The sequence below is a fragment of the Scyliorhinus canicula genome, chromosome 7 (assembly GCF_902713615.1).
Source record: "Scyliorhinus canicula chromosome 7, sScyCan1.1, whole genome shotgun sequence".
Classification (NCBI taxonomy): Eukaryota; Metazoa; Chordata; class Chondrichthyes; order Carcharhiniformes; family Scyliorhinidae; genus Scyliorhinus; species Scyliorhinus canicula.
The window spans coordinates 5,498,681-5,525,745 of NC_052152.1; the positions used below are offsets into that span (position 1 = coordinate 5,498,681).

The following is a 27,065-nucleotide window of genomic DNA, read 5'->3' on the forward strand; positions in this document are numbered from 1 at the left end:
GAGCCGCCAAACGTGAGGCTTAGCTCCGCATAGCCGCAACCGGAAATCAAAATTCTTCACCATTTTCCGACTGCTCCTCGATAACGTGCAAGCCGTCGATCCTCATCAACGGAACCACCACAAACCCAGTACATGTGCAAAATGGGGTCAAACAGGGGAGCATCATCGCACCGACAATCTTCGGCATATTCCTTGCAGTAACACTTCACGCCATCGCCCTGAAGCTCCTCACTGGATTGGAATTAACCGGACAAGCGGTAAACTGATCAACCTCCGAGACTTCCAGGTCAGAACCAAGACCACCCAAACCTCTGTCAGCGAGCTGCAGGACGCAGATGATACCTGTGTGTGTTCACACTCAGAGGCCGAGCTACAAACCATCGGCAACACATTCACCAAGGCATTGATTAATTGATTGATTGATTTGATTTATTGTCACGTACCAAAGTCCAGTGAAAAGTATTTTTCTGCGGCCGAGGGAAAGTACACAGTACGTCCCTAGTAGACAAAAGAATAATCAATAGGGAACATTGACAAATGGTACATCGACAAACTGTGATTGGTTACAGCGCGGAACAAGGGCCAAACAAAGCAAATACATGTGCAAGAGCAGCATAGGGTCTCGTGAATAGTGTTCTTACAGGTAACAGATCAGTCTGAGGGGGAGTCGTTGAGGAGTCTTGTAGCTGTGGGGAAGAAGCTGTTCCTATGTCTGGATGTGCGAGTCTTCAGACTTCTGTACCTTCTGCTGATGGAACGGTCTGGGTGGGAAGGGGTCTCTGACAATGTTGTCTGCCTTCCTGAGGCAGCGGGAGGTGTATACAGAATCAATGTGGGGGTGGCAAGCTTGTGTGATGCGCTGGGCTGAGTTCACCACACTCTGCAGTTTCTTGCGATCTTGGATCGAGCAGTTGCCATGCCAGGCTGTGATGCAGCCGGATAGGATGCTCTCTATGGCACATCTGTAGAAGTTGGTGAGAGTCGCTGCAGACATGCCAAATTTCTTTAGCTTCCGTTGGAAGTACATAGAACGATACAGCGCAGTACAGGCCCTTCGGCCCACGATCTTGCACCGACATGGGACGTCAAAAACTAAAGGCCATCTAACCTACACTATGCCATTATCATCCATATGCTTATCCAATAATCTTATAAATGCCCTCAATGTTGGCGAGTTCACTACTGTTGCAGGTAGGGCATTCCACGGCCTCACCACTCTTTGTGTAAAAAAACCTACCTCTGACCTCTGTCCTATATCTGTTACCCCTCAATTTAAGGCTATGTCTCCTCGTGCTACCCACTAAACTCCAGCCGCTAAACTCTGACAGGTTGGGTTGTCAGTCCTTCAGAGAAGTGCAGGCACATTGAGTAGGCAGAATCACCTGAACCCGTGTCTTCAAATTCTCATCCTTATTTTCTTTTTTTTAATATAAATTTAGAGTACCGAATTCATTTTGTTTTCCAATTAAGGGACAATTTAGCGTGGCCAATCCACCTACCTTGCACATCTTTGGATTGTGGGGGCGAAACCCACGCAAACTCCGCACAGACAGTGACCCAGAACTGGGATCGAACCTGGGACCTCGGCGCCGTGAGGCAGCAGTGCTAACCACTGAGCAACCGTGCTGCCCCGCATCCTTATTTTTTAATCCCTCCGTGGCCTTGCCCTGCCCAGTATCTGCAATTTCCCCCCTCCGACCCCACAACCCTGTGAGATATTTGTGCTTTTAATCCTGGCGTTTGAACGTCCTGGATTTTAATCTCTCCACCATTGGTGGATGTGTCTAGATCTGAAGCTCAGGAATGCCTTCCCACTCCAACCTCTTTTAAAACATTCCTTAAAATCGATATTTTTGACCAAATATCTGACCTAATATCTCCATGGTATACTTTGTCTCAAGCTACTGTGAAGCACTCTGGGGTAATTCATTATGCTGAAGGTGCTATTTCTCGTTGTGCAGACCATTGTTAACTACGTTTGTGGTATGACAATTATCAACTTTACTTCATAATCGATTTACGTTATTTTATGTGGAATATTTCCATTGCTACGACTAGGAGTTGCCTCCTTTTGAATGCAGGTCTGATTTCCCCAGAGCATGTAATGAGGTGTTGCATCATTGTACCGTCGTGTAATGTGACCCTGTTAGTTTCCCACCGTGATGGCAGAATTATCACTGCCATTGACCTGGCCTGTTCCGGGGAAGCAGGCTTTGCTCCTGGGCTGCGGATGGCCAAGAGTGATCGGCATGGCATTGTTCCGGGGAAGCAGGCTTTGCTGCTGGGCTGCGGATGGCCAAGAGTGATCGGCATGGCATTGTTCCGGGGAAGCAGGCTTTGCTGCTGGGCTGCGGATGGCCAAGAGTGATCGGCATGGCATTGTTCCGGGGAAGCAGGCTTTGCTGCTGGGCTGCGGATGGCCAAGAGTGATCGGCATGGCATTGTTCCGGGGAAGCAGGCTTTGCTGCTGGGCTGCGGATGGCCAAGAGTGATCGGCATGGCATTGTTCCGGGGAAGCAGGCTTTGCTGCTGGGCTGCGGATGGCCAAGAGTGATCGGCATGGCATTGTTCCGGGGAAGCAGGCTTTGCTGCTGGGCTGCGGATGGCCAAGAGTGATCGGCATGGCATTGTTCCGGGGAAGCAGGCTTTGCTGCTGGGCTGCGGATGGCCAAGAGTGATCGGCATGGCATTGTTCCGGGGAAGCAGGCTTTGCTGCTGGGCTGCGGATGGCCAAGAGTGATCGGCATGGCATTGTTCCGGGGAAGCAGGCTTTGCTGCTGGGCTGCGGATGGCCAAGAGTGATCGGCATGGCATTGTTCCGGGGAAGCAGGCTTTGCTGCTGGGCTGCGGATGGCCAAGAGTGATCGGCATGGCATTGTTCCGGGGAAGCAGGCTTTGCTGCTGGGCTGCGGATGGCCAAGAGTGATCGTCATGGCATCAGCCATGGCGCAGAATCTTTCAGAAATAATCTGTGTTGTTCTTCACAGTGCCAGACTAAAGTTCACAATCTCTGCAAATTCTGTGATCAATAGTCCCTCCGATCAGAAAGACAGTAACTGTGCCTGGATCGATCGTCAGAATTGTATTGTTCTATCGAGAGAGGAAGGATTAACAGCTGACACCTATGCGGCGTATGATGGCAATTCAAGATCATCATTGAATTACTAATGAGCATTTAGTCAGAGATGAGAAACAATGTATATTCATGGGGTATGACACACACACAACACACACACACACACAAGCCCCGCTTGCACATGCCCAACATTGGCACAGTCACATTCTGCGCATTCTGTGGGAATGCTCCTAACCTGTTTAAAAGGTCTATTGACGGTCTTAACAAAATCCAAGAGAATTCATGTGAACGTATTTTCCTTGATGACTGGCAGGAGATTCCCTGCAGAATTCTACACTGTATACACATGTACATATACACATGTTACATATATGCATGCAGGCATCTCACCCACACGCACCTCACCCACACGCACCTCACCCACACGCACCTCACCCACACCCACCTCACCCACACGCACCTCACCCACACCCACCTCACCCACACGCACCTCACCCACACGCACCTCACCCACCTCACCCACACCCACCTCACCCACACGCACCTCACCCACACGCACCTCACCCACACGCACCTCACCCACACGCACCTCACCCACACGCACCTCACCCACACGCACCTCACCCACACGCACCTCACCCACACGCACCTCACCCACACGCACCTCACCCACACGCACCTCACCCACACGCACCTCACCCACACGCACCACACGCACCTCACCCACACGCACCTCACCCACACGCACCTCACCCACCCTCACCCACACGCACCTCACCCACACCCACCTCACCCCCACGCACCTTTCTTCTCACACCTCACATATATGTAATTCTATCACACTCACACTCCCCACATACATTCCCCTCATTAACCCCCCCTCACATACACAGGCCTCACATACACAGGCCTCGCATACACAGGCCTCACATACACAGGCCTCGCATACACAGGCCTCACATACACAGGCCTCGCATACACAGGCCTCGCATACACAGGCCTCACATACACAGGCCTCACATACACAGGCCTCACATACACAGGCCTCACATACACAGGCCTCACATACACATCTTGATTTTCTCCTTGCTTTCCTGCAGCTATCATTTTATTCCCTCAATAACTGCCTCACCTGACTGTTTCATTGAATTAATTCCTTATTCGCTGTCTCACGATTAACAATTTCAGTAAGCATTATTTGATTTGATGTTTAAACACTTTTTCGAGCCCTTTTCATCCTAGATCTTTTTATTCCTCTTTTCCCAGTCCTGCTGATTTAGGTTATGTGTTGTCACTAGGATTCCAGTAAGGGATATAATGAGCACCTGAAATGTTCAGCATCCGTCTTAGTTAGTTTGTGTTTGGAAAGAAGATTTTGAGTTTCATAACACTGGGCCAGGTCTGTCACTATCACTGGGGTACAGTGCTGGTGGGGACGGGTCTGTCACTATAACACTGGGGTACAGTACTGGTGGGGACGGGTCTGTCACTAACACTGGGATACAGTACTGGTGGGGCTGGGTCTGTCACTGTATAACACTGGGGTACAGTACTGGTGGGGACGGGTCTGTCACTGTATAACACGGGTACAGTACTGGTGGGGATGGGTCTGTCACTGTACAACACTGGGGTACAGTACTGGTGGGGACGGGTCTGTCACTGTATAACACTGGGGTACAGTACTGGTGGGGATGGGTCTGTCACTGTATAACACTGGGGTACAGTACTGGTGGGGACGGGTCTGTCACTGTATAACACTGGGGTACAGTACTGGTGGGGATGGGTCTGTCACTGTATAACACTGGGGTACAGTACTGGTGGGGACGGGTCTGTCACTGTATAACACTGGGGTACAGTACTGGTGGGGACGGGTCTGTCACTGTATAACACTGGGGTACAGTACTGGTGGGGATGGGTCTGTCACTGTATAACACTGGGGTACAGTACTGGTGGGGACGGGTCTGTCTCTGTATAACACTGGGGTACAGTACTGGTGGGGATGGGTCTGTCACTGTATAACACTGGGGCACAGTGCTGGTAGGAATGGGTCTGTCACTGTATAACACTGGGATACAGTACTGGTGGGGACAGGTCTGTCACTGTATAACACTGGGGTACAGTACTGGTGGGGACAGGTCTGTCACTGTATAACACTGGGGCACAGTGCTGGTGGGGTCAGGTCTGTCACTGTATAACATATGGGGAACAGTACTGGTGGGGATGGGTCTGTCACTGTATAACACTGGGGTACAGTACTGGTGGGGACGGGTCTGTCACTGTATAACACTGGGGTACAGTACTGGTGGGGTCAGGTCTGTCACTGTATAACACATGGGGAACAGTACTGGTGGGGATGGGTCTGTCACTATGACACTGGGGTACAGTACTGGTGGGGTCAGGTCTGTCACTGTATAACACTGGGGTACAGTACTGGTGGGGTCAGGTCTGTCACTGTATAACACATGGGGAACAGTACTGGTGGGGATGGGTCTGTCACTATGACACTGGGGTACAGTACTGGTGGGGTCAGGTCTGTCACTGTATAACACTGGGGTACAGTACTGGTGGGGACGGGTCTGTCACTGTATAACACTGGGGAACAGTACTGGTGGGGATGGGTCTGTCACTATATCACTGGGATACAGTACTGGTGGGGATGGGTCTGTCACTGTCTAACACTGGGGTACAGTACTGGTGGGGATGGGTCTGTCACTTTATAACACTGGGGTACAGTACTGGTGGGGGCGGTTCTGTCTCTGTATAACACTGGGATACAGTACTGGTGGGGACGGGTCTGTCACTGTATCACACTGGGGTACAGTACTGGTGGGGACAGGTCTGTCTCTGTATAACACTGGGGTACAGTACTGGTGGGGACAGGACTGTCACTGTATAACACTGGGGTACAGTACTGGTGGGGACAGGACTGTCACTGTATAACACTGGGGTACATGACTGGTGGGGATGGGTCTGTCACTGTATAACACTGGGATACAGTACTGGTGGGGTCAGGTCGGTCACTGTATAACACTGGGGTACAGGTCTGTCATTGTGCAATCCTATATTTATTATGCGACATACCTGCACTACCATACGCTGTATTGAGTATCATGGAAGGAATGTTACACATGAAGTGATATTTCTTAACTCAAGTTAAATAGGCCCTAGTGACAACACAGATTTATTGCATGCTCTCACTTTATTCTTCATTCATTAACTGTTACCACATCATTCTTCGCTTGCTTCCTGCTGTTTATGTTTCTTTCCCATTCCTTTATTTCTTCCCCCTTTCTCTTTTCATTCCTCAGTTCCAAAGTGATGACTATTTCCAGAGGAAAGCCCATGTTTTTGAGGTAAGAGTCAGTTACACTGGGAGATTGTTGTCTGGGTTATTGGTGTGATTTGTTGGAGGAGTGGTGAGTGGTTGAGACCAGGAAACAGCAGGGAGCTGGACAGATCTTTGAACACCAGAATCTTTAACAGCAGGAAAAGGTCATAGAACCATATAAAACTGTCTTTTGATTAATTAATCACACTTTCTCAATACCCCTCAATCCCATCTCCTCCTTATATTCCTCAGTATTGCCTACTCTCCTCCTAATACCCCTCAATCCTACCATCTCCCCATATCCCTCAATTCCACCCATCCAGCTCCTCCCCATACCCCTTAATCCCAATTCTCCCCAAACGGCCCAATCCTACCTTCCCACATCCCTCAATCCCATCTACGCACCTTCTGTCCATATCCCTCAATCCCACCTTCTGTTCTTTTCCCTCAATCCCACCTTCTCCCCATATCCCTCAATCTCACCTACCCACCTCCTCACTATATCCCTCAGTTCTACTTACCCTTCTTCCCATACCCCTCAATCCCACCTTCTCCCAATACCCCTCAATCCCACTTTCTCCCCACATCCCACCAGCCACTGGAGAGTTTTCTCTCTGATCCTTATTGTTTCTTTTCTTCAAGGACATTTCGCACACTTATCCCTTACTCTTTTTTTGTGAAGGAATCTTATTCACCATGAGGTGTTAGTCTGCAGCTATATCACAGAGCCTTTGAGGCAGTTGAAATGGAGATGTTTGGAATATCAGCTGGATGAGATGGTGGGGACGGAGGCAGAAGCAAAGGAAAAGGATGGTCAGAATCCATTTGCCAGCCAGAGGAGAGAATTAGCCAGAATAGCTGCATCTTCTCAGTGAAATCCCGCTGTGTTGACCGCTGCGTCCTGTCAGTGAGCGCGGGAGTAATGTGTCGAGTCAATGTTTCCTCTACAGCAAGTAGCCGAGGCAGAGTATGCTTAAATCATACATTCCAGGAGGTTCATTCACATGACGCCTGCTTCTAATTGCCCTGTGCCATTGTCCTTCTGATACATCCAATCTGCACACTCCCTCTGATACACCCAATCTCCACACTCCCTCTGATACACCCAATCTCCACACTCCCTCTGATACACCCAATCTGCACACTCCCTTCTGATACATCCAATCTACACACTCCCTTCTGATACACCCAATCTCCACACTCCCTCTGACACCCAATCTCCACACTCCCTCTGATACACCCAATCTCCACACTCCCTCTGATACACCCAATCTGCACACTCCCTCTGACACCCAATCTCCACACTCCCTCTGATACACCCAATCTGCACACTCCATCTGATACACCCAATCTCCACACTCCCTCTGATACACCCAATCTGCACACTCCCTCTGACACCCAATCTGCACACTCCCTCTGATACACCCAATCTGCACACTCCCTCTGATACACCCAATCTCCACACTCTCTCTGACACCCAATCTGCACACTCCCTCTGATACACCCAATCTCCACACTCTCTCTGACACCCAATCTCCACACTCCCTCTGAAACCCAATCTCCACACTCCCTCTGATACATCCAATCTGCACACTCCCTTTGATACACTCAATCTCCACACTCCCTTCTGATACATCCAATCTCCACACTCCCTCTGACACCCAATCTGCACACTCCCTCTGATACACACAATCTCCACACTCCCTTCTGATACATCCAATCTGCACACTCCCTTTGATAAACTCAATCTCCACACTCCCTTCTGATACATCCAATCTCCACACTCCCTCTGACACCCAATCTGCACACTCCCTCTGATACACTCAATCTCCACACTCCCTTCTGATACATCCAATCTCCACACATCCCTCTGATACACCCATCCTCCACACTCCCTCTGATACACCCAATCTTCACACTCCCTCTGACACCCAATCTCCACACTCCCTCTGATACACCCAATCTGCACACTCCCTTTGATACACCCAATCTTCACACTCCCTCTGATACACCCAATCTTCACACTCCCTCTGATACACCCAATCTGCACACTCCCTTTGATACACCCAATCTTCACACTCCCTCTGATACACCCAATCTCCACACTCCCTCTGACACCCAATCTCCACACTCCCTTCTGATACACCCAATCTTCACACTCCATCTGACACCCAATCTTCACACTCCCTCTGACACCCAATCTGCACACTCCCTCTGACACCCAATCTCCACACTCCCTCTGATACACCCAATCTGAACTCTCCCTCTGATACACCCAATCTGCACACTCCCTCTGATACACCCAATCTCCACACTCCCTCTGACACCCAATCTCCACACTCCCTCTGACACCCAATCTCCACACCCCCTTTGACACCCAATCTGCACACTCCCTCTGATACACCCAATCTGCACACTCCCTTTGATACACCCAATCTCCACACTCCCTTCTGATACACCCAATCTCCACACTCCCTCTGATACACCCAATTTCCACACTCCCTCTGACACCCAATCTGCACACTCCCTCTGATACACTCAATCTCCACACTCCCTTCTGATACATCCAATCTGCACACTCCCTTTGATAAACTCAATCTCCACACTCCCTTCTGATACATCCAATCTCCACACTCCCTCTGACACCCAATCTGCACACTCCCTCTGATACACTCAATCTCCACACTCCCTTCTGATACATCCAATCTCCACACTCCCTCTGACACCCAATCTGCACACTCCCTCTGATACACCCAAACTGCACACTCCCTCTGATACACTCAATCTCCACACTCCCTTCTGATACATCCAATCTGCACACTCCCTCTGATACACCCAATCTCCACACTCCCTCTGATACACCCAATCTTCACACTCCCTCTGACACCCAATCTGAACTCTCCCTCTGATACACCCAATCTGCACACTCCCTCTGATACATCCAATCTCCACACTCCCTCTGACACCCAATCTCCACACTCCCTCTGACACCCAATCTCCACACCCCCTTTGACACCCAATCTGCACACTCCCTCTGACACCCAATCTGCACACTCCCTCTGATACACCCAATCTGCACACTCCCTCTGATACACCCAATTTCCACGCTCCCTTCTGATACACCCAATCTGCACTCTCCCTCTGACACCCAATCTGCACAATCCCTCTGATACACCCAATCTCCACACTCCCTTCTGATACACCCAATCTGCACACATCCCTCTGATACACCCAATCTGCACACTCCCTCTGATACACCCAATCTCCACACTCCCTTCTGATACACCCAATCTGCACACATCCCTTTGATACACCCAATCTGCACACTCCCTCTGATACACCCAATCTCCACACTCCCTCTGATACACCCAATCTCCACACTCCCTCTGATACATCCAATCTGCACACTCCCTCTGACACCCAATCTGCACACTCCCTCTGATACACCCAATCTGCACACTCCCTCTGATACACCCAATCTGCACACTCCCTCTGATACACCCAATCTCCACACTCCCTCTGACACCCAATCTGCACACTCCCTCTGATACACCCAATCTCCACACTCCCTTCTGATACACCCAATCTGCACACATCCCTCTGATACACCCAATCTGCACACTCCCTCTGATACACCCAATCTCCACACTCCCTCTGATACACCCAATCTGCACACTCCCTCTGACACCCAATCTGCACACTCCCTCTGACACCCAATCTGCACACTCCCTCTGATACATCCAATCTGCACACTCCCTCTGACACCCAATCTCCACACTCCCTCTGATACACCCAATCTGCACACTCCCTCTGATACACCCAATCTCCACACTCCCTTCGGATACACCCAATCTGCACACTCCCTCTGATACACCCAATCTGCACACTCCCTTCTGATACACCCAATCTGCACACATCCCTTCGGATACACCCAATCTCCACACTCCCTTCGGATACACCCAATCTTCACACCCCCTCTGATACACCCAATCACCACACTCCCTCTGATACACCCAATCTCCACACTCCCTTCTGATACACCCAATCTGCACACTCCCTCTGATACACCCAATTTCCACACTCCCTCTGACACCCAATCTGCACACTCCCTCTGATACACCCAATCTGCACACTCCCTCTGATACACCCAATTTCCACACTCCCTCTGACACCCAATCTGCACTCTCCCTCTGACACCCAATCTGCACACTCCCTCTGATACACCCATTCTCCACACTCCCTTCTGATACACCCAATCTGCACACATCTCTCTGATACACCCAATCTGCACACTCCCTTCTGATACACCCAATCTCCACGCTCCCTCTGATACACCCAATTTCCACACTCCCTCTGACACCCAATCTGCACACTCCCTCTGATACACTCAATCTCCACACTCCCTTCTGATACATCCAATCTGCACACTCCCTTTGATAAACTCAATCTCCACACTCCCTTCTGATACATCCAATCTCCACACTCCCTCTGACACCCAATCTGCACACTCCCTCTGATACACTCAATCTCCACACTCCCTTCTGATACATCCAATCTCCACACTCCCTCTGACACCCAATCTGCACACTCCCTCTGATACACCCAAACTGCACACTCCCTCTGATACACTCAATCTCCACACTCCCTTCTGATACATCCAATCTGCACACTCCCTCTGATACACCCAATCTCCACACTCCCTCTGATACACCCAATCTTCACACTCCCTCTGACACCCAATCTGAACTCTCCCTCTGATACACCCAATCTGCACACTCCCTCTGATACACCCAATCTCCACACTCCCTCTGACACCCAATCTCCACACTCCCTTCTGACACCCAATCTCCACACCCCCTTTGACACCCAATCTGCACACTCCCTCTGACACCCAATCTGCACACTCCCTCTGACACCCAATCTGCACACTCCCTCTGATACACCCAATCTGCACACTCCCTCTGATACACCCAATTTCCACGCTCCCTTCTGATACACCCAATCTGCACTCTCCCTCTGATACACCCAATCTCCACACTCCCTCTGATACACCCAATCTCCACACTCCCTTCTGATACACCCAATCTGCACACATCCCTCTGATACACCCATCTGCACACTCCCTCTGATACACCCAATCTCCACACTCCCTTCTGATACACCCAATCTGCACACATCCCTCTGATACACCCAATCTGCACACTCCCTCTGATACACCCAATCTCCACACTCCCTCTGATACATCCAATCTCCACACTCCCTCTGATACACCCAATCTGCACACTCCCTCTGATACAACCAATCTGCACACTCCCTCTGATACACCCAATCTGCACACTCCCTCTGATACATCCAATCTGCACACTCCCTCTGACACCCAATCTGCACACTCCCTCTGATACACCCAATCTGCACACTCCCTCTGATACACCCAATCTCCACACTCCCTCTGACACCCAATCTGCACACTCCCTCTGATACACCCAATCTCCACACTCCCTCTGATACACCCAATCTCCACACTCCCTCTGATACACCCAATCTGCACACTCCCTCTGATACACCCAATCTGCACACTCCCTCTGACACCCAATCTCCACACTCCCTCTGATACATCCAATCTGCACACTCCCTCTGACACCCAATCTGCACACTCCCTCTGACACCCAATCTCCACACTCCCTCTGATACATCCAATCTGCACACTCCCTCTGACACCCAATCTGCACACTCCCTCTGATACACCCAATCTGCACGCTCCCTCTGATACACCCAATCTGCACACTCCCTCTGATACACCCAATCTCCACACTCCCTCTGACACCCAATCTGCACACTCCCTCTGATACACCCAATCTGCACACATCCCTCTGATACACCCAATCTGCACACTCCCTCTGATACACCCAATCTCCACACTCCCTCTGATACACCCAATCTCCACACTCCCTCTGATACATCCAATCTCCACACTCCCTCTGACACCCAATCTCCACACTCCCTCTGATACATCCAATCTGCACACTCCCTCTGATACCCAATCTGCACACTCCCTCTGACACCCAATCTGCACACTCCCTCTGACACCCAATCTCCACACTCCCTCTGATACATCCAATCTGCACACTCCCTCTGACACCCAATCTGCACACTCCCTCTGATACACCCAATCTGCACACTCCCTCTGATACACCCAATCTGCACACTCCCTTCTGATACACCCAATCTGCACACATCCCTCTGATACATCCAATCTTCACACTCCCTCTGATACACCCAATCTCCACACTACCTCTGATACATCCAATCTGCACACTCCCTCTGATACACCCAATCTGCACACTCCCTCTGACACCCAATCTCCACACTCCCTTCGGATACACCCAATCTCCACACTCCCTTCGGATACACCCAATCTTCACACTCCCTCTGATACACCCAATCTCCACACTCCCTTCGGATACACCCAATCTCCACACTCCCTTCGGATACACCCAATCTTCACACCCCCTCTGATACACCCAATCTGCACACTCCCTCTGATACACCCAATCTCCACACTCTCTTCTGATACACCCAATCTCCACACTCCCTCTGATACACCCAATTTCCACACTCCCTCTGACACCCAATCTGCACACTCCCTCTGATACACCCAATCTGCACACTCCCTCTGATACACCCAATTTCCACACTCCCTCTGACACCCAATCTGCACTCTCCCTCTGACACCCAATCTGCACACTCCCTCTGATACACCCAATCTCCACACTCCCTTCTGATACACTCAATCTGCACACATCTCTCTGATACACCCAATCTGCACACTCCCTTTGATACACCCAATCTCCACACTCCCTTCTGATACACCCAATCTCCACGCTCCCTCTGATACACCCAATTTCCACACTCCCTCTGACACCCAATCTGCACACTCCCTCTGATACACTCAATCTCCACACTCCCTTCTGATACATCCAATCTGCACACTCCCTTTGATAAACTCAATCTCCACACTCCCTTCTGATACATCCAATCTCCACACTCCCTCTGACACCCAATCTGCACACTCCCTCTGATACACTCAATCTCCACACTCCCTTCTGATACATCCAATCTCCACACTCCCTCTGACACCCAATCTGCACACTCCCTCTGATACACTCAATCTCCACACTCCCTTCTGATACATCCAATCTGCACACTCCCTCTGATACACCCAATCTCCACACTCCCTCTGATACACCCAATCTTCACACTCCCTCTGACACCCAATCTGAACTCTCCCTCTGATACACCCAATCTGCACACTCCCTCTGATACACCCAATCTCCACACTCCCTCTGACACCCAATCTCCACACTCCCTCTGACACCCAATCTCCACACCCCCTTTGACACCCAATCTGCACACTCCCTCTGATACACCCAATCTGCACACTCCCTCTGATACACCCAATCTCCACACTCCCTCTGACACCCAATCTGCACACTCCCTCTGATACACCCAATCTCCACACTCCCTTCTGATACACCCAATCTGCACACATCCCTCTGATACACCCAATCTGCACACTCCCTCTGATACACCCAATCTGCACACTCCCTCTGATACACCCAATCTGCACACTCCCTCTGACACCCAATCTGCACACTCCCTCTGACACCCAATCTCCACACTCCCTCTGATACACCCAATCTGCACACTCCCTCTGATACACCCAATCTGCACACTCCCTTCTGATACACCCAATCTGCACACATCCCTCTGATACATCCAATCTTCACACTCCCTCTGATACACCCAATCTCCACACTCCCTCTGATACATCCAATCTGCACACTCCCTCTGATACACCCAATCTGCACACTCCCTCTGACACCCAATCTCCACACTCCCTTCGGATACACCCAATCTCCACACTCCCTTCGGATACACCCAATCTTCACACTCCCTCTGATACACCCAATCACCACACTCCCTCTGATACACCCAATCTCCACACTCCCTTCTGATACACCCAATCTGCACCATCCCTCTGATACACCCAATCTCCACACTCTTTTCTGATACACCCAATCTCCACACTCCCTCTGATACACCCAATTTCCACACTCCCTCTGACACCCAATCTGCACACTCCCTCTGATACACCCAATCTCCACACCCCCTTCTGATACACCCAATCTGCACTCTCCCTCTGACACCCAATCTGCACACTCCCTCTGATACACCCAATCTCCACACTCCCTTCTGATACACCCAATCTGCACACATCCCTCTGATACACCCAATCTGCACACTCCCTCTGATACACCCAATCTCCACACTCCCTTCTGATACACCCAATCTGCACACTCCCTCTGATACACCCAATCTCCACACTCCCTCTGATACACCCAATCTCCACACTCCCTCTGATACATCCAATCTGCACACTCCCTCTGACACCCAATCTGCACACTCCCTCTGATACAACCAATCTGCACACTCCCTCTGATACACCCAATCTGCACACTCCCTCTGATACACCCAATCTCCACACTCCCTCTGATACACCCAATCTGCACACTCCCTCTGATACACCCAATCTCCACACTCCCTCTGATACACCCAATCTCCACACTCCCTCTGATACATCCAATCTGCACACTCCCTCTGACATCCAATCTGCACACTCCCTCTGATACACCCAATCTGCACACTCCCTCTGATACACCCAATCTGCACACTCCCTCTGATACACCCAATCTCCACACTCCCTCTGATACACCCAATCTGCACACTCCCTCTGATACACCCAATCTCCACACTCCCTTCTGATACACCCAATCTGCACACATCCCTCTGATACACCCAATCTGCACACTCCCTCTGATACACCCAATCTCCACACTCCCTCTGATACACCCAATCTGCACACTCCCTCTGATACACCCAATCTCCACACTCCCTTCTGATACACCCAATCTGCACACATCCCTCTGATACACCCAATCTGCACACTCCCTCTGATACACCCAATCTCCACACTCCCTCTGATACACCCAATCTCCACACTCCCTCTGATACATCCAATCTTCACACTCCCTCTGACACCCAATCTGCACACTCCCTCTGACACCCAATCTCCACACTCCCTCTGATACATCCAATCTGCACACTCCCTCTGACACCCAATCTGCACATTCCCTCTGATACACCCAATCTGCACACTCCCTCTGATACACCCAATCTGCACACTCCCTTCTGATACACCCAATCTGCACACATCTCTCTGATACACCCAATCTCCACACTCCCTCTGATACACCCAATCTCCACACTCCCTCTGATACATCCAATCTGCACACTCCCTTCGGATACACCCAATCTCCACACTCCCTTCGGATACACCCAATCTTCACACTCCCTCTGATACACCCAATCACCACACTCCCTCTGATACACCCAATCTCCACACTCCCTTCTGATACACCCAATCTGCACACTCCCTCTGATACACCCAATCTCCACGCTCTCTTCTGATACACCCAATCTCCACACTCCCTCTGACACCCAATCTCCACACCCCCTCTGACACCCAATCTCCACACTCCCTCTGATACCCAATCTCCACACTCTCTCTGATACACCCAATCTCCACACTCCCTCTGATACACCCAATCTGCACACTCCCTTTCGACACCCAATCTCCACACTCCCTCCTGACACCTCAATTACTAGGAGCGTTGGTTTAAGGTGCGAGGAGCAGGGTTTAGAGGAGTTGTATGAAGCAGGTTTTTTACACAGAGGGTAGTGGGTGCCTGGAACTCGCTGCCGGAGGAGGTGGTGGAAGCAGGGACGATGGTGACATTTAAGGGGCAACTTGACAAATACATGAATAGGATGGGAATAGAGGGATACGGACCCCGGAAGTGTAGAAGATTTTAGTTTAGACGGGCAGCATGGTCGGCACGGGCTTGGAGGGCCGAAGGGCCTGTTCCTGTGCTGTACTTTCCTTTGTTCTTTGGAATCAAACAGAATTGTAACTTCAAGAGATGGGGCAGGTGGGAGCTGCTTTGACTGACAGTCAAGATGAATGAAGCGAGTGTTTTATTTTCAATTGACTTTGGTCCATACTCCCTTCACAATGAAAGGAATGTGAGGGTGGGGGCAGTTTGAGCTGTAAGGCCCATGAATAAATGGTCCATGAATATCCCCAAGCAGAGTTAGCAGAGGAGTTTGTGAAAGCTGAGATTAGACACAGAGGACGGGATTTAAGCGAGCGCACGTAGCCGGGTATTTCACAGTGCCGAGAAACATAACGGCAATAAACAGCACTCGGGTTAGATAGGGACTCTCAGTGGGGAACGCGCTGCCGAGATGGCACACAGCCCCGCACTGTGGAGCTCCGCTCACTGGAACTCCTTATTGTAGAGAGAGGACGGCACGCCATTTTTAAATGGTGTCCTGATCTCGGGATCCCACCCCAATACCCCCCACGTCCTAACACACAACTGGAGGATCCTCAGGGCCCTCGCAGGCAACCCGACCCAATCGCCACTGCGCACAAATGCCAGCTTGGCACCTTGGCAGCTAACCTGCCAGCTGGCAGTGCCACTTGTGCCCCTTGCCCAAAGCAGAAGCACCTGGGGCATCCAATCCCTTGGTAGACCCCCAGGAATACCATCCTGTCTGGTGCCTGTTTGTGGAGACCAGCACTGAGAGTCACTCGCCCGAGGTCTCCGAGGCAAAGGCGATAAATCCCAACGCCTCAGGTACCTCGGGAAACTGCACATTAACATGAGGCTAACTGTCTCGCTCTAATATACAGATTTGCCAAAAATCCCACGATTTCTCGAGGCATTGCAAGCCGGGATAGATCTGGGCAGCAGGGTCTCCCGGGTCTATTGGCCCCGCTGCTCTGCGGTCAGCAGCTTTACGGGTTCAGCGTGGCCGTTCAATCGCACCCAGACTCGCAGATGTGGAGGGACTGTGCTTCACTCATCTCACACATGATGTTCCTCTGCCACCTAGTGGTGCCTGGACCTTGTAGCAGACCCAGAGGCTGTATTTAAGCATTCATTCAGTCACATCCGGGAATAATACACTTAATTTTAGTATAAATAATTTTTGAAATTAACATTCAAACTCTCCCAGTTTATTTATTTATGTATAATTTAAAATTTGGAATTCTACATCCTGTCCCTGATTCCCTACACTTCTCAACATCTGTCTCCCTTGCATGTGTTCAGTTCGAAGTATTATGTCGACTTTATTTCCTGCTATGCCTTGCTGCTAACTTTATTTTAATCCATAATTGTTTTCCTCACCCCGGGTTTCCTGCGCATGCTTTCTTCACTCCTCCCCTATTTCTTTATTTCTTGCTTTTTATTCCTTTCCCAGCTCCTGAATTATGGAACTTTGCACAGTTGTGAAAATTCCTTGAAGGTAAGGTGAATGAGGGTTGGTGTGGGAGTTGGGAAAAGGGGAATGACAGCCGAGCAGGCTGCTCAGCACCTGGAAAGCCTCGGTCTGAGCCCGGGTCCTGCACATGCTCAGATTGGTCTGAACATAGGAACAACAGGCTGTATCCCAGCCACGTTTACCTGTCATAGTTCTGTATCCCTCGATACACCGTACTTGCCCCCAAAAAATGTTGATCTCGGTCTTTAAGATGTCAATTGATGGCGGCACGCTGGCGCAGTGGTTAGCACTGCTGCCTCACAGCGCCGAGGACCCGGGTTCGATCCCGGCCCCTGGTCACTGTCCGTGTGGAGTTTGCACATTCTCCCCGTGTCTGCGTGGGTCTCACCCCCACAAGCCAAAGATGTGCAGGTTAGGTGGATTGGCCACGTTAAATCGCCCCTTAATTGGAAAACTATTTTTAAAAAATCAAAACTAAGATTTCAGATTTTGGGAGATGATTGTTTAAGTGTGCCGATGGTGTGTTCATTTGCCTGAACCTGTTTCTATACCTAGATCTATGGTGTGTGTTATTCGGGGTTTGAGATATGACCATAGTTAGAATCCTAGTAAGTTCTACCTTCATTAAATCATCTCCTTCAGAAAATGTCAACAAGTTACAAAGACGCAGTGACAGAGAAAATCGTACCTGGTCCCTTGGGGGGAGGTATGGGCTTTCTGTCATTCTGCACAATTCCCTTTTCGTACTCCCAACTGAACCATTTATTTTTAATCTTGGAGTCTACTATCTGTGCCAACTACACGGTGTTGATTGTATTTATTAATCATTGTGTCTAGTCGCAGCCTTAATTCGGCTTTCCAAAGAATCTGGGCTACAATTTTAAAGCGGTGCGGGAACGGGGCACGGTAAATCTTTAAAGGTGGCAAGTCGGTGAATCTGCTTTTTAAAGAAAGCATTATGGAATTGTCTGCTTTATAAACCCAAGCAGGGAACTTGGCAAAAACCTTCTTAAAATCACTGGTTAGGCCCCATCTGGTATATTGTGTTCAGTTCTGGACACCAGGTTTCAGGTAAGATGTGTGGGACTTGGAGAGCGATTTACTGGCGAGGTACTAGGAATGTGCAGAGACACTGGGATTGCCCTCCTTCAAGCAGAAACCGCCCAAGTGTAACTCGACAGAGGTGACGGGTTGGAGTAGATGAGGAGAAATTGTTTCCGTTGGCCGGAGGCTCAGTAACCAGAGAACACAGATTTTCGGTAATTCGTAAAGGAACTTGTGGCTAATAACTGATCGCCATCTTAACTCCATCCCCCCACATTGGTGCGCAGCTTTTAATAACCTCAGCGAACAAAAACCTCCGTTTCAACATTTTTGATTGACCCCGCAGCTTCAACAGGTTTGGCAACGGAGGAATTCCACTAACCTTTGTGTGTCCAGACATTGCCCCCAAGCAGCGTGGTCTGATTTTAAACTTATGCCTCTCGTTCTGGACCCCGCAGCCCCCCTCCCAATCTCAACCAGAGGAAATAATTCCTCTCCATCAATCCTATCAATCCCTTTAGCCACCTTAAACACTTCAATTCAATCATCCCTCAATCTGTACGTGAAGAAATACACACCTATCTGTACAACCCATCCTCGCAATTGAACCCTTCTCTCCCCCAGAACCATTCTGCTGACCCTGCGTGGCACAGCCTCCGAGATCAATATATCCTTCCTCAGCTGCACATTAAATAACCAATGGTGGCTGTAATTGAACTTGGGGATGCTGATGATGCACAGCAGGATTGGGTTCAGCTTACATCTGGACCAGTGTCTGACTGTAAAAACTAATGACCATTAATCCCTTGCACAGTCTATCAGTTAGAACACTCTGCTCTCCATGCAGGATTATTGTCCTCTGCCAGCATGCCAGTCCAATTAAAATGCCTTTTAGAAATGATTGTTGCTTTGCTAAGTTATTTTCTTTGCTCACCCAAAGCTCTCCTATTGGGAAAATTCCTGCAGCAATTATTTTCAGTCGTTTACTAAAATGTTAAAGTAACTCGGCATGGTTGAAAACCATTAAACACAGATTGCTACCCCGGCTGGAGTGCGTCCCCGGTTTCCAAATAGCCTTGGGATGAAAACAGCCATTGATCAGAACTTTGTGAGAGATCACAGTCTCCATGCAGACTGTATCAATTCTCTCTGCCCTTCTTGCTTGGCTTACTTTAAGTAAAGTTTGTTCTACTTTTTTTTGCGTAGGCTATTTGGCAAATGAAGCAGGTTCGTCATTCAGTCCCCGCTCCATATTTTCTCTCGCATTTCTTCAGCGACTTTCAGCAGCACAGCACTTTGCAGCCAATGAAATACTTTGGAAGTGTGATCGCTGTTGTCATGTGGGAAACATGGCAGCCAATTTCCTCACAGCAAGCTCCCACAATCAGCAATGTGCTATTGACAGGGTAGTTCGCCTTTGTGATGTTGATTGAGGGATAAATATTGATCAGGACCCTGGGACAACTGGATGGAATCCTGCCGGTGCCAATGGGAAAACTGACTGTGTATTTAGCCTCTTTAATAAACCTGTATTTTTTCCACGGGATTCATGCCATGTCCATGGCAACTTGCCTCTGATTCGCTCGCTCCAGGAAAGCTAATCTTTGCAATCAGCAGGGCGGGCACTCCTTTTAAACACCTCCCCAGTCCTTGTTCCAAGTCAAGTGTTGGGTGGGGTTACTGGGTTATGGGGATAAGGTGGAGGTGTTGACCTTGGGTAGGGTGCTCTTTCCAAGAGCCGGTGCAGACTTGATGGGCCGAATGGCCTCCTTCTGCACTGTAAATTCTATGACATAAGTGCACAATACCACCGGGACTGACGTAATCTTCTCTGACACTGAATCTCCGATATTTGGAGGTCGGAAGTTCTGTGCCAGAATACCGGTGACTGGAAATGTCTCCTCCCAGACTCCACCATCTGTGGCTGTGTTCCCGAAGGATCAATGGGCCCTGCCTCAAAAACTGAAAGGAAGAGAACATCAGAGTGAGCGAAGAGGAGTTCTGACAAGCTCTGACCCACAGCCCCGCCACGATCTGGGACATCCACCCATGCACATCCCCCTTGGTGAGCTCCTTCCCAATGAGCCTCACTCCCTCCCCTGTCACACAGCTCTTCACCATAGTTACCCCGCTCAACTCCACCTGACTGAAGGGCCTCGACCTTTGGGGGCTTCAATGGGCCGCATGACTCCCGCTAGGGTGAGGAATGAGAGCAGTTGAGTGCATTCAATGGACCTGCATTGTAATCTCCCAGGGGATCGAGACACTGCCCCCTATCTGACTGATGAACAATTTCACCATAACACCTTGCATTGGGGGCCACATTTGTGTCACTTCTCTGTTATGTAGACATGAGTATTAGCCTTGCACTTCAATGCTTGAGGGCTAGGCTTCCAACAGGTTAACAATCGGGTGCTAATCAGTGGCACACTCATGCGTTGTCATGCTGACTAAATTTGCACAATCGATTCACCAGCCAAGGGTCAGGGAGTTGATTAAACAATGGCTTCACCTTGTGACAGGCGAGGCAGACCTCATGCATGTGAAGACTGCAATTTGCAGTCCACGTCATCCTTAGTGGGCACCCTCTGTCCCCAGCTCTCGTGGGCTGCGGATTAAACAAACCTTCCAGCTTGATCAGCCCCACACACCAGCGTCCGCATTAGTTTGCTTTTATAACAGAATTGACTGTGGAAAGTCCCTGTTTCAACCAGTTTGAGTTGACTTTATCGGGCATCTTAATACCCGTTTCCCGACTCCCCCTTTCAAACACAACAATGTACACGACCGTATCAGGAATGCTATTAGATAAATATTCACACACCGTTAGGCTGTGAATTAAATCTGCCTCATTGTTAAATCTAACAGCATGGTCCCCTGTTGCAGGAAACTAGCCTGAGCTCACGCAAAACATTCACCGGCCTTCTGACTGACCTCTGACTCCAGTCAGACAGGACAGGGTGCCACAGACAATATCAGCAGCCTCCCATTGGCACCGGTATAAAAGTATTTCTGCATGGTTCCCGTTCATTTCGTCCTTCCTGAACAGCAATGAATTACTTCAACAAATGGAGTCACAGTTTGATTTATTTTTAAAATCTATTGTGCAGAGTGCGCGACCTCCCAAGATAGACACAGGACCTCCTGAAATATTGATGAGCTGCCCAGTATTTTATGCAGCATTTTATGTTGGAACAGAGAGCTCCAGGACTGGTGCGGGGGAGAAACTGAAGACCTTGGCTGCCCTTGAGGGTCATATTTTCTGTAATAACTGAAGCGTCGCTATTTTTAGGACTGTTGGATTTTGATTGCATTTGATGGATTATATTTCAGATTTGATGCTGAAGTTGATTAAAAGGTCACCTGTTTATTTTTGTTTTGCCTGCACATTTGAGATTTTTGTTTGAAAATGTTGGCGATGACATAGGAACAGGAAGGGGTCCGGTCAGCCACTCTCAGCTGTTCAACCTTTGAGGAGATTACAGCTGATCTGAACGTCGCCCCTACTTCCCGCCATTCCTTCATAATCCATGATTCCTGTTGAAAGCCTGTTCACCTCTGCCTTGTTGAAACTCCCATTTCCTCCCAGCCTCTGCAGCCTTTTGGAGGAAGAGAGTTTCAGATTTCCTTGACCTGTTGTGTTTCCTGACTCCACCAGGGAAAAGCTTTCTCTGCATCTGCACCACAAGTATTTCAACTACTCGCCGAAATCCCCATTCAACCACTTCAATTCCAAAATTTAGATACGCCACCCACCTCTAAACTTTCGTTTGAAGCTAGCGAGCAGGACAAGAATCGATTGCCATATCAGCAACAGATCAAGGGTTATGTCCCATTCCACCAGCAGCTGGGTTCAGCTCCCATTCCACGTGTGTTCCTTGATATGACTCTAATTGTAGTCTCTGTGTTGTTTCAGGTCTATATTCCCAGCAGGTCAGCCATCGTTCTTGCTTGTGTGGACAATGAGAAATGAAGCTTGGCTGTGACAGGAGTCTGGTGCCAAAGAGGAAGACTTGGAAAACCTACTGCACACCCTAACCCTGCACCTCTCTCTCTCTCTCTCTCTCTCTCTCCCCCCCCCCCCCCCCCCCCCCCCCCCCCCCTCAGGCATCAATAACCCATAAACAACTGTAACTTTTGTTAAATTTTTAAAATTGAAAAGTGTGAGTACAAGCCACTTTACCCCTGTAGGAAATGCAGTTGTACATAGATCTTTATGGCTCTGTCTCTATCGACTGTACATTCTTAAAGCTGTCGGTTTATAAATGTTGCATGCAAACCTATGTCTCAATGTGGAGACAGTGCTGTTTAGACCAGCTGCTGCATCACAGCTCAAATGGGAACGAAACATCTACACAAATAATAAGCTCCCATGTACTTGCTGGAGAGAGACATACACCTGTGAGTAGAAATACACCTGTGTTGTGGAGGGTTGTCAGTGATTAATTTGTGCAATCTTTGTGTTAGTTTATAGTCCACATTTTTCATCGAGTCGAATCAACGGGTAGTTCCAACCCAGCTGCTGAACATGGACAAATATCCGACAAACCCAACACTGGAACAATGGAGCTGGTGGTCAGGGCTGACTGTTTCGTTCCCCCTCTCCTGTCCGGGTTCTCCGCAACCCCCTCTTTTCCCCCCTGCACACCCGCTGATCTCCTCTCTTCTGTCACTGTGGACAGAGACCGTACCTTACCAGATATCAACCCGCCATCTGCTCCCACACCTAATGCATGGATCAGTCTTTGCTGGTAGAGCCACATCATTGGGCTAGGAATTGTAGATGATGAGGTAGAGATTACCCCTTGATAGATGTGTTCCTCCATTTGTATGTACGAATAGAAATTGGTTGAATTAGGGAGTGTTGTACCTTAAGAAAGTGGAACACAAAATTCAAATTAACCATAACCTTCTAATCTTCATAATTGTACAAGTTTGAAAAGTAGGGAATTAATAGAATATGAGCGTGTTGCAGTGAGATATTGCTCATGTTCCTTGGTTTGAACACATTTCATCCCTCATTAACTGAAGCAAGCAATGATCAACTGTACCTGTGTCGCTCTGAGATTAAACAGATACTTTATCTTGAAGTAAAGAGGTAAGCAATTCATTTCCTAGCAGTTGTTTTCAAACATTTATTTCGTTAAGGTCTTTGCCGAAAGTTCAGGTGCAACGGCTTTGGCTCAGAAGGTTGTGATGTGAGCCTGAAGGTCATGGGTTCAAACCACACTCCAGTGATCAGAGCTCCTAATCTAGTTTAGTCACTCAATGCTGGTGTCAAAGGTGATTCAGTACTGAGGGAGTGCTGCACTGTCAGAGGGTCAGTACTGAGGGAGTGCTGCACTGTCAGAGGGTCAGTACTGGGGGAATGCTGCACTGTCAGAGGGTCAGTACTGAGGGAGTGCTGCACTGTCACAGGGTCAGTACTGAGGGAGTGCCGCACTGTCAGAGGGTCAGTACTGAGGGAGTGCTGCACTGTCAGAGGGTCGATACTGAGGGAGTCCTGCACTGTCAGAGGGTCAGTACTGAGGGAACGCTGCACTGTCAGAGGGTCAGCACTGAGGGAGTGCCGCACTGTCAGAGGGTCAGTACTGAGGGAGCGCTGCACTGTCAAAGGGTCAGTACTGAGGGAGTGCTGCACTGTCAGAGGGTCAGTACTGAGGGAATGATGCACTGTCGGAGGGTCAGTACTGAGGGAGTGCTGCACTGTCAGAGGGTCAGTACTGAGGGAGTGCTGCACTGTCAGAGGGTCAGTACTGAGGGAGTGCTGCACTGTCAGAGGGTCAGTACTGAGGGAACGCTGCACTGTCAGAGGGTCAGCACTGAGGGAGTGCCGCACTGTCAGAGGGTCAGTACTGAGGGAGCGCTGCACTGTCAAAGGGTCAGTACTGAGGGAGTGCTGCACTGTCAGAGGGTCAGTACTGAGGGAATGATGCACTGTCGGAGGGTCAGTACTGAGGGAGTGCTGCACTGTCAGAGGGTCAGTACTGAGGGAGTGCTGCACTGTCAGAGGGTCAGTACTGAGGGAGTGCTGCACTGTCAGAGGGTCAGTACTGAGGGAGTGCTGCACTGTCGGAGGGTCAGTACTGAGGGAGTGCTGCACTGTCAGAGGGTCAGTACTGAGGGAGTGATGCACTCTCAGAGGGTCAGTACTGAGCGAGTGCTGCACTGTCAGAGGGTCAGTAGTAGGGAGTGCAGCACTGTCAGAGGGGCAGCACTGAGGGAGTGCCGCACTGTCAGAGGGTCAGTATTGAGGGAGTGCCGCACTGTCAGAGGGTCAGTATTGAGGGAGTGCCGCACTGTCAGAGGGTCAGTATTGAGGGAGTGCCGCACTGTCAGAAGTGCCTTCTTGTTTTCCCAGCATTCTGGGATAAAATTAATTCTTCAACCACCATGCCCCAGACTATACTGACTATCCATATTCCATTAGCATTTGAGGCCTTGTTGCAAATTTCAGACTAAATAACAGCAGTGAGTGCGCTGTAAGAAGTTTTAATTAGTTCTGAAACGCCATGAGGTGGCCTGAGGATATAGCTCTGCATCACCCAATTAAAATGAACATGTGAACAACTGCATTGCAATAACACACCGAAAAATAATGGATTACATCAAATTAAACCTAATCGCCTGTTTTAAAATTCCTGTGATGAAAGTGGCTCCTTTGGTGATTTGCAATGTGGGTTCAAAGAAACCTCAAGTACTGGCAGAAACACAGCGTGGTCTGCATCTGAAAAGTGATAGTGCTTGCTGTGTCTTCTGTTATCTGCAGCTTGACCACCAGCCATGAGCAAGTGATCATTATAAAGTGCGACATTACACGTAATTTACAACGTTGAAACCAACCTCTCAGCCTAATGGTCTGTGATGGTATTTATGCTTCACACACAACTCCTCTCCTTTTTCATCTACTCCTATCAACATAGCCTGGCATTCCTTTTCCCTCGTGTTCATCCAACTTCTCCTTAAATACATCTCTGCTATTCACCTCAACCATTCGCTGTGGCTGTGAAAACCACTTTCTCACCTCTCCTTAGGTAAAGAGGTTTCTACTGAACTTCTGATTGGATTTATTGGAGATGTTTATTCCCCCAACAGTAAACATCTTTCCTGCGTCTAGTTAAGATTGGTGAGTGCATGTTGAGATAAACTGGCACATGAGAAAGGGGCTGTTTAGCACACTGGGTTAAATCGCTGGCTTTTAAAGCAGACCAAGCAGGCCAGCAGCACGGTTCGATTCCCGTACCAGCCTCCCCGAACAGGTGCCGGAATGTGGCGACTAGGGGTTTTTCACAGTAACTTAATTGAAGTCTACTCGTGACAATAAGCAATTTTCATTTTTTTCATTTCATTTATAAAACCTCAAGTGTAATAATTATCGCTTATTGTCACAAGTAGGCTTCAATGAAGTTACTGTGAAAAGCCCCTAGTCGCCATATCAGGGAGGCCAGTACTGGAATTGAACCTGCGCTGCTGGCATTGTTCTGCATTGCAAGCCAGCTGTCTAGCCCCCCTGGGCTAATCCAGCCCCTGGTTTAAGCCAAGTTCCTCTGTTAATTCTGGACATTAAAGTTTGAAACAAGGAGGATCATATCTCGAGTTGCCAGTGTTTGATCTGTAGCTGATGGAGATCCAGTGAAAACTTTAGTAACTTACCAGTGGAAGCAGATAGTTCCTCTTCTAAGGGTCGGCACGGAGGTTAGCATTGCTGCCTCACAGCGCCAGGGACCCGGGTTCAATTCCTGCCTGGGGTCACTGTCTGTGCGGAGTCTGCACGTTCTCCCCGTGTTTGCGTGGGTTTCCTCCGGGTGCTCCGGTTTCCTCCCACAGCCCAAAGATGTGCAGGTTAGGTGGATTGGCCAGGCTTAGTTGCACCTTATGCTCCAAAGATGGCTGAGGAGAGGTGGGGCTGACAGGTAGAGCAGGTGAACAAGTGGTGATGGGGAGTACCATTGGGCACAGGGTGATGTTGCAGAAGGCACTCTTCAGAACTAGGCCCTGCAAGAAGGCCACTTGTGTTCATCCACATGACGTGGGCACCCCCAAATACTATCAAAGGCCAGAAGAGCCTTTCAGAGGCTATTAATGGTGTTGTCTCTGTTTTAATGCAGGATGCACAGTAGCCAATTTGTGCACCAGCAAATTGACGGCTAATATTAAGGTGTGAACTCAGTATAAAGAGTAACTCTCGCCAGAGGTTAAGCATTGTTC

General features: G+C 49.4%; 1 protein-coding gene across 4 annotated transcripts in view; it reads left to right on the forward strand.

The window, feature by feature from the left end:
- LOC119968715 (1,4-alpha-glucan-branching enzyme-like) overlaps window positions 1-23,967 on the forward strand; it is a 707,296-nt gene extending 683,329 nt beyond the window's left edge. Inside the window, exons 16-18 of one of the 4 annotated variants that reach the window (XM_038801318.1) lie at window positions 6,385-6,429; window positions 17,793-17,837; window positions 22,774-23,967. In XM_038801318.1, coding sequence (XP_038657246.1) covers window positions 6,385-6,429; window positions 17,793-17,837; window positions 22,774-22,830 — 147 coding nt within the window. In that variant the 3' untranslated portion in view covers window positions 22,831-23,967. The remainder of the gene's footprint in view (window positions 1-6,384; window positions 6,430-17,792; window positions 17,838-22,773) is intronic. The other 3 variants (XM_038801319.1, XM_038801320.1, XM_038801321.1) reach the window with 3 other exon arrangements.
- The last annotated feature ends 3,098 nt before the right edge of the window (window positions 23,968-27,065 follow it).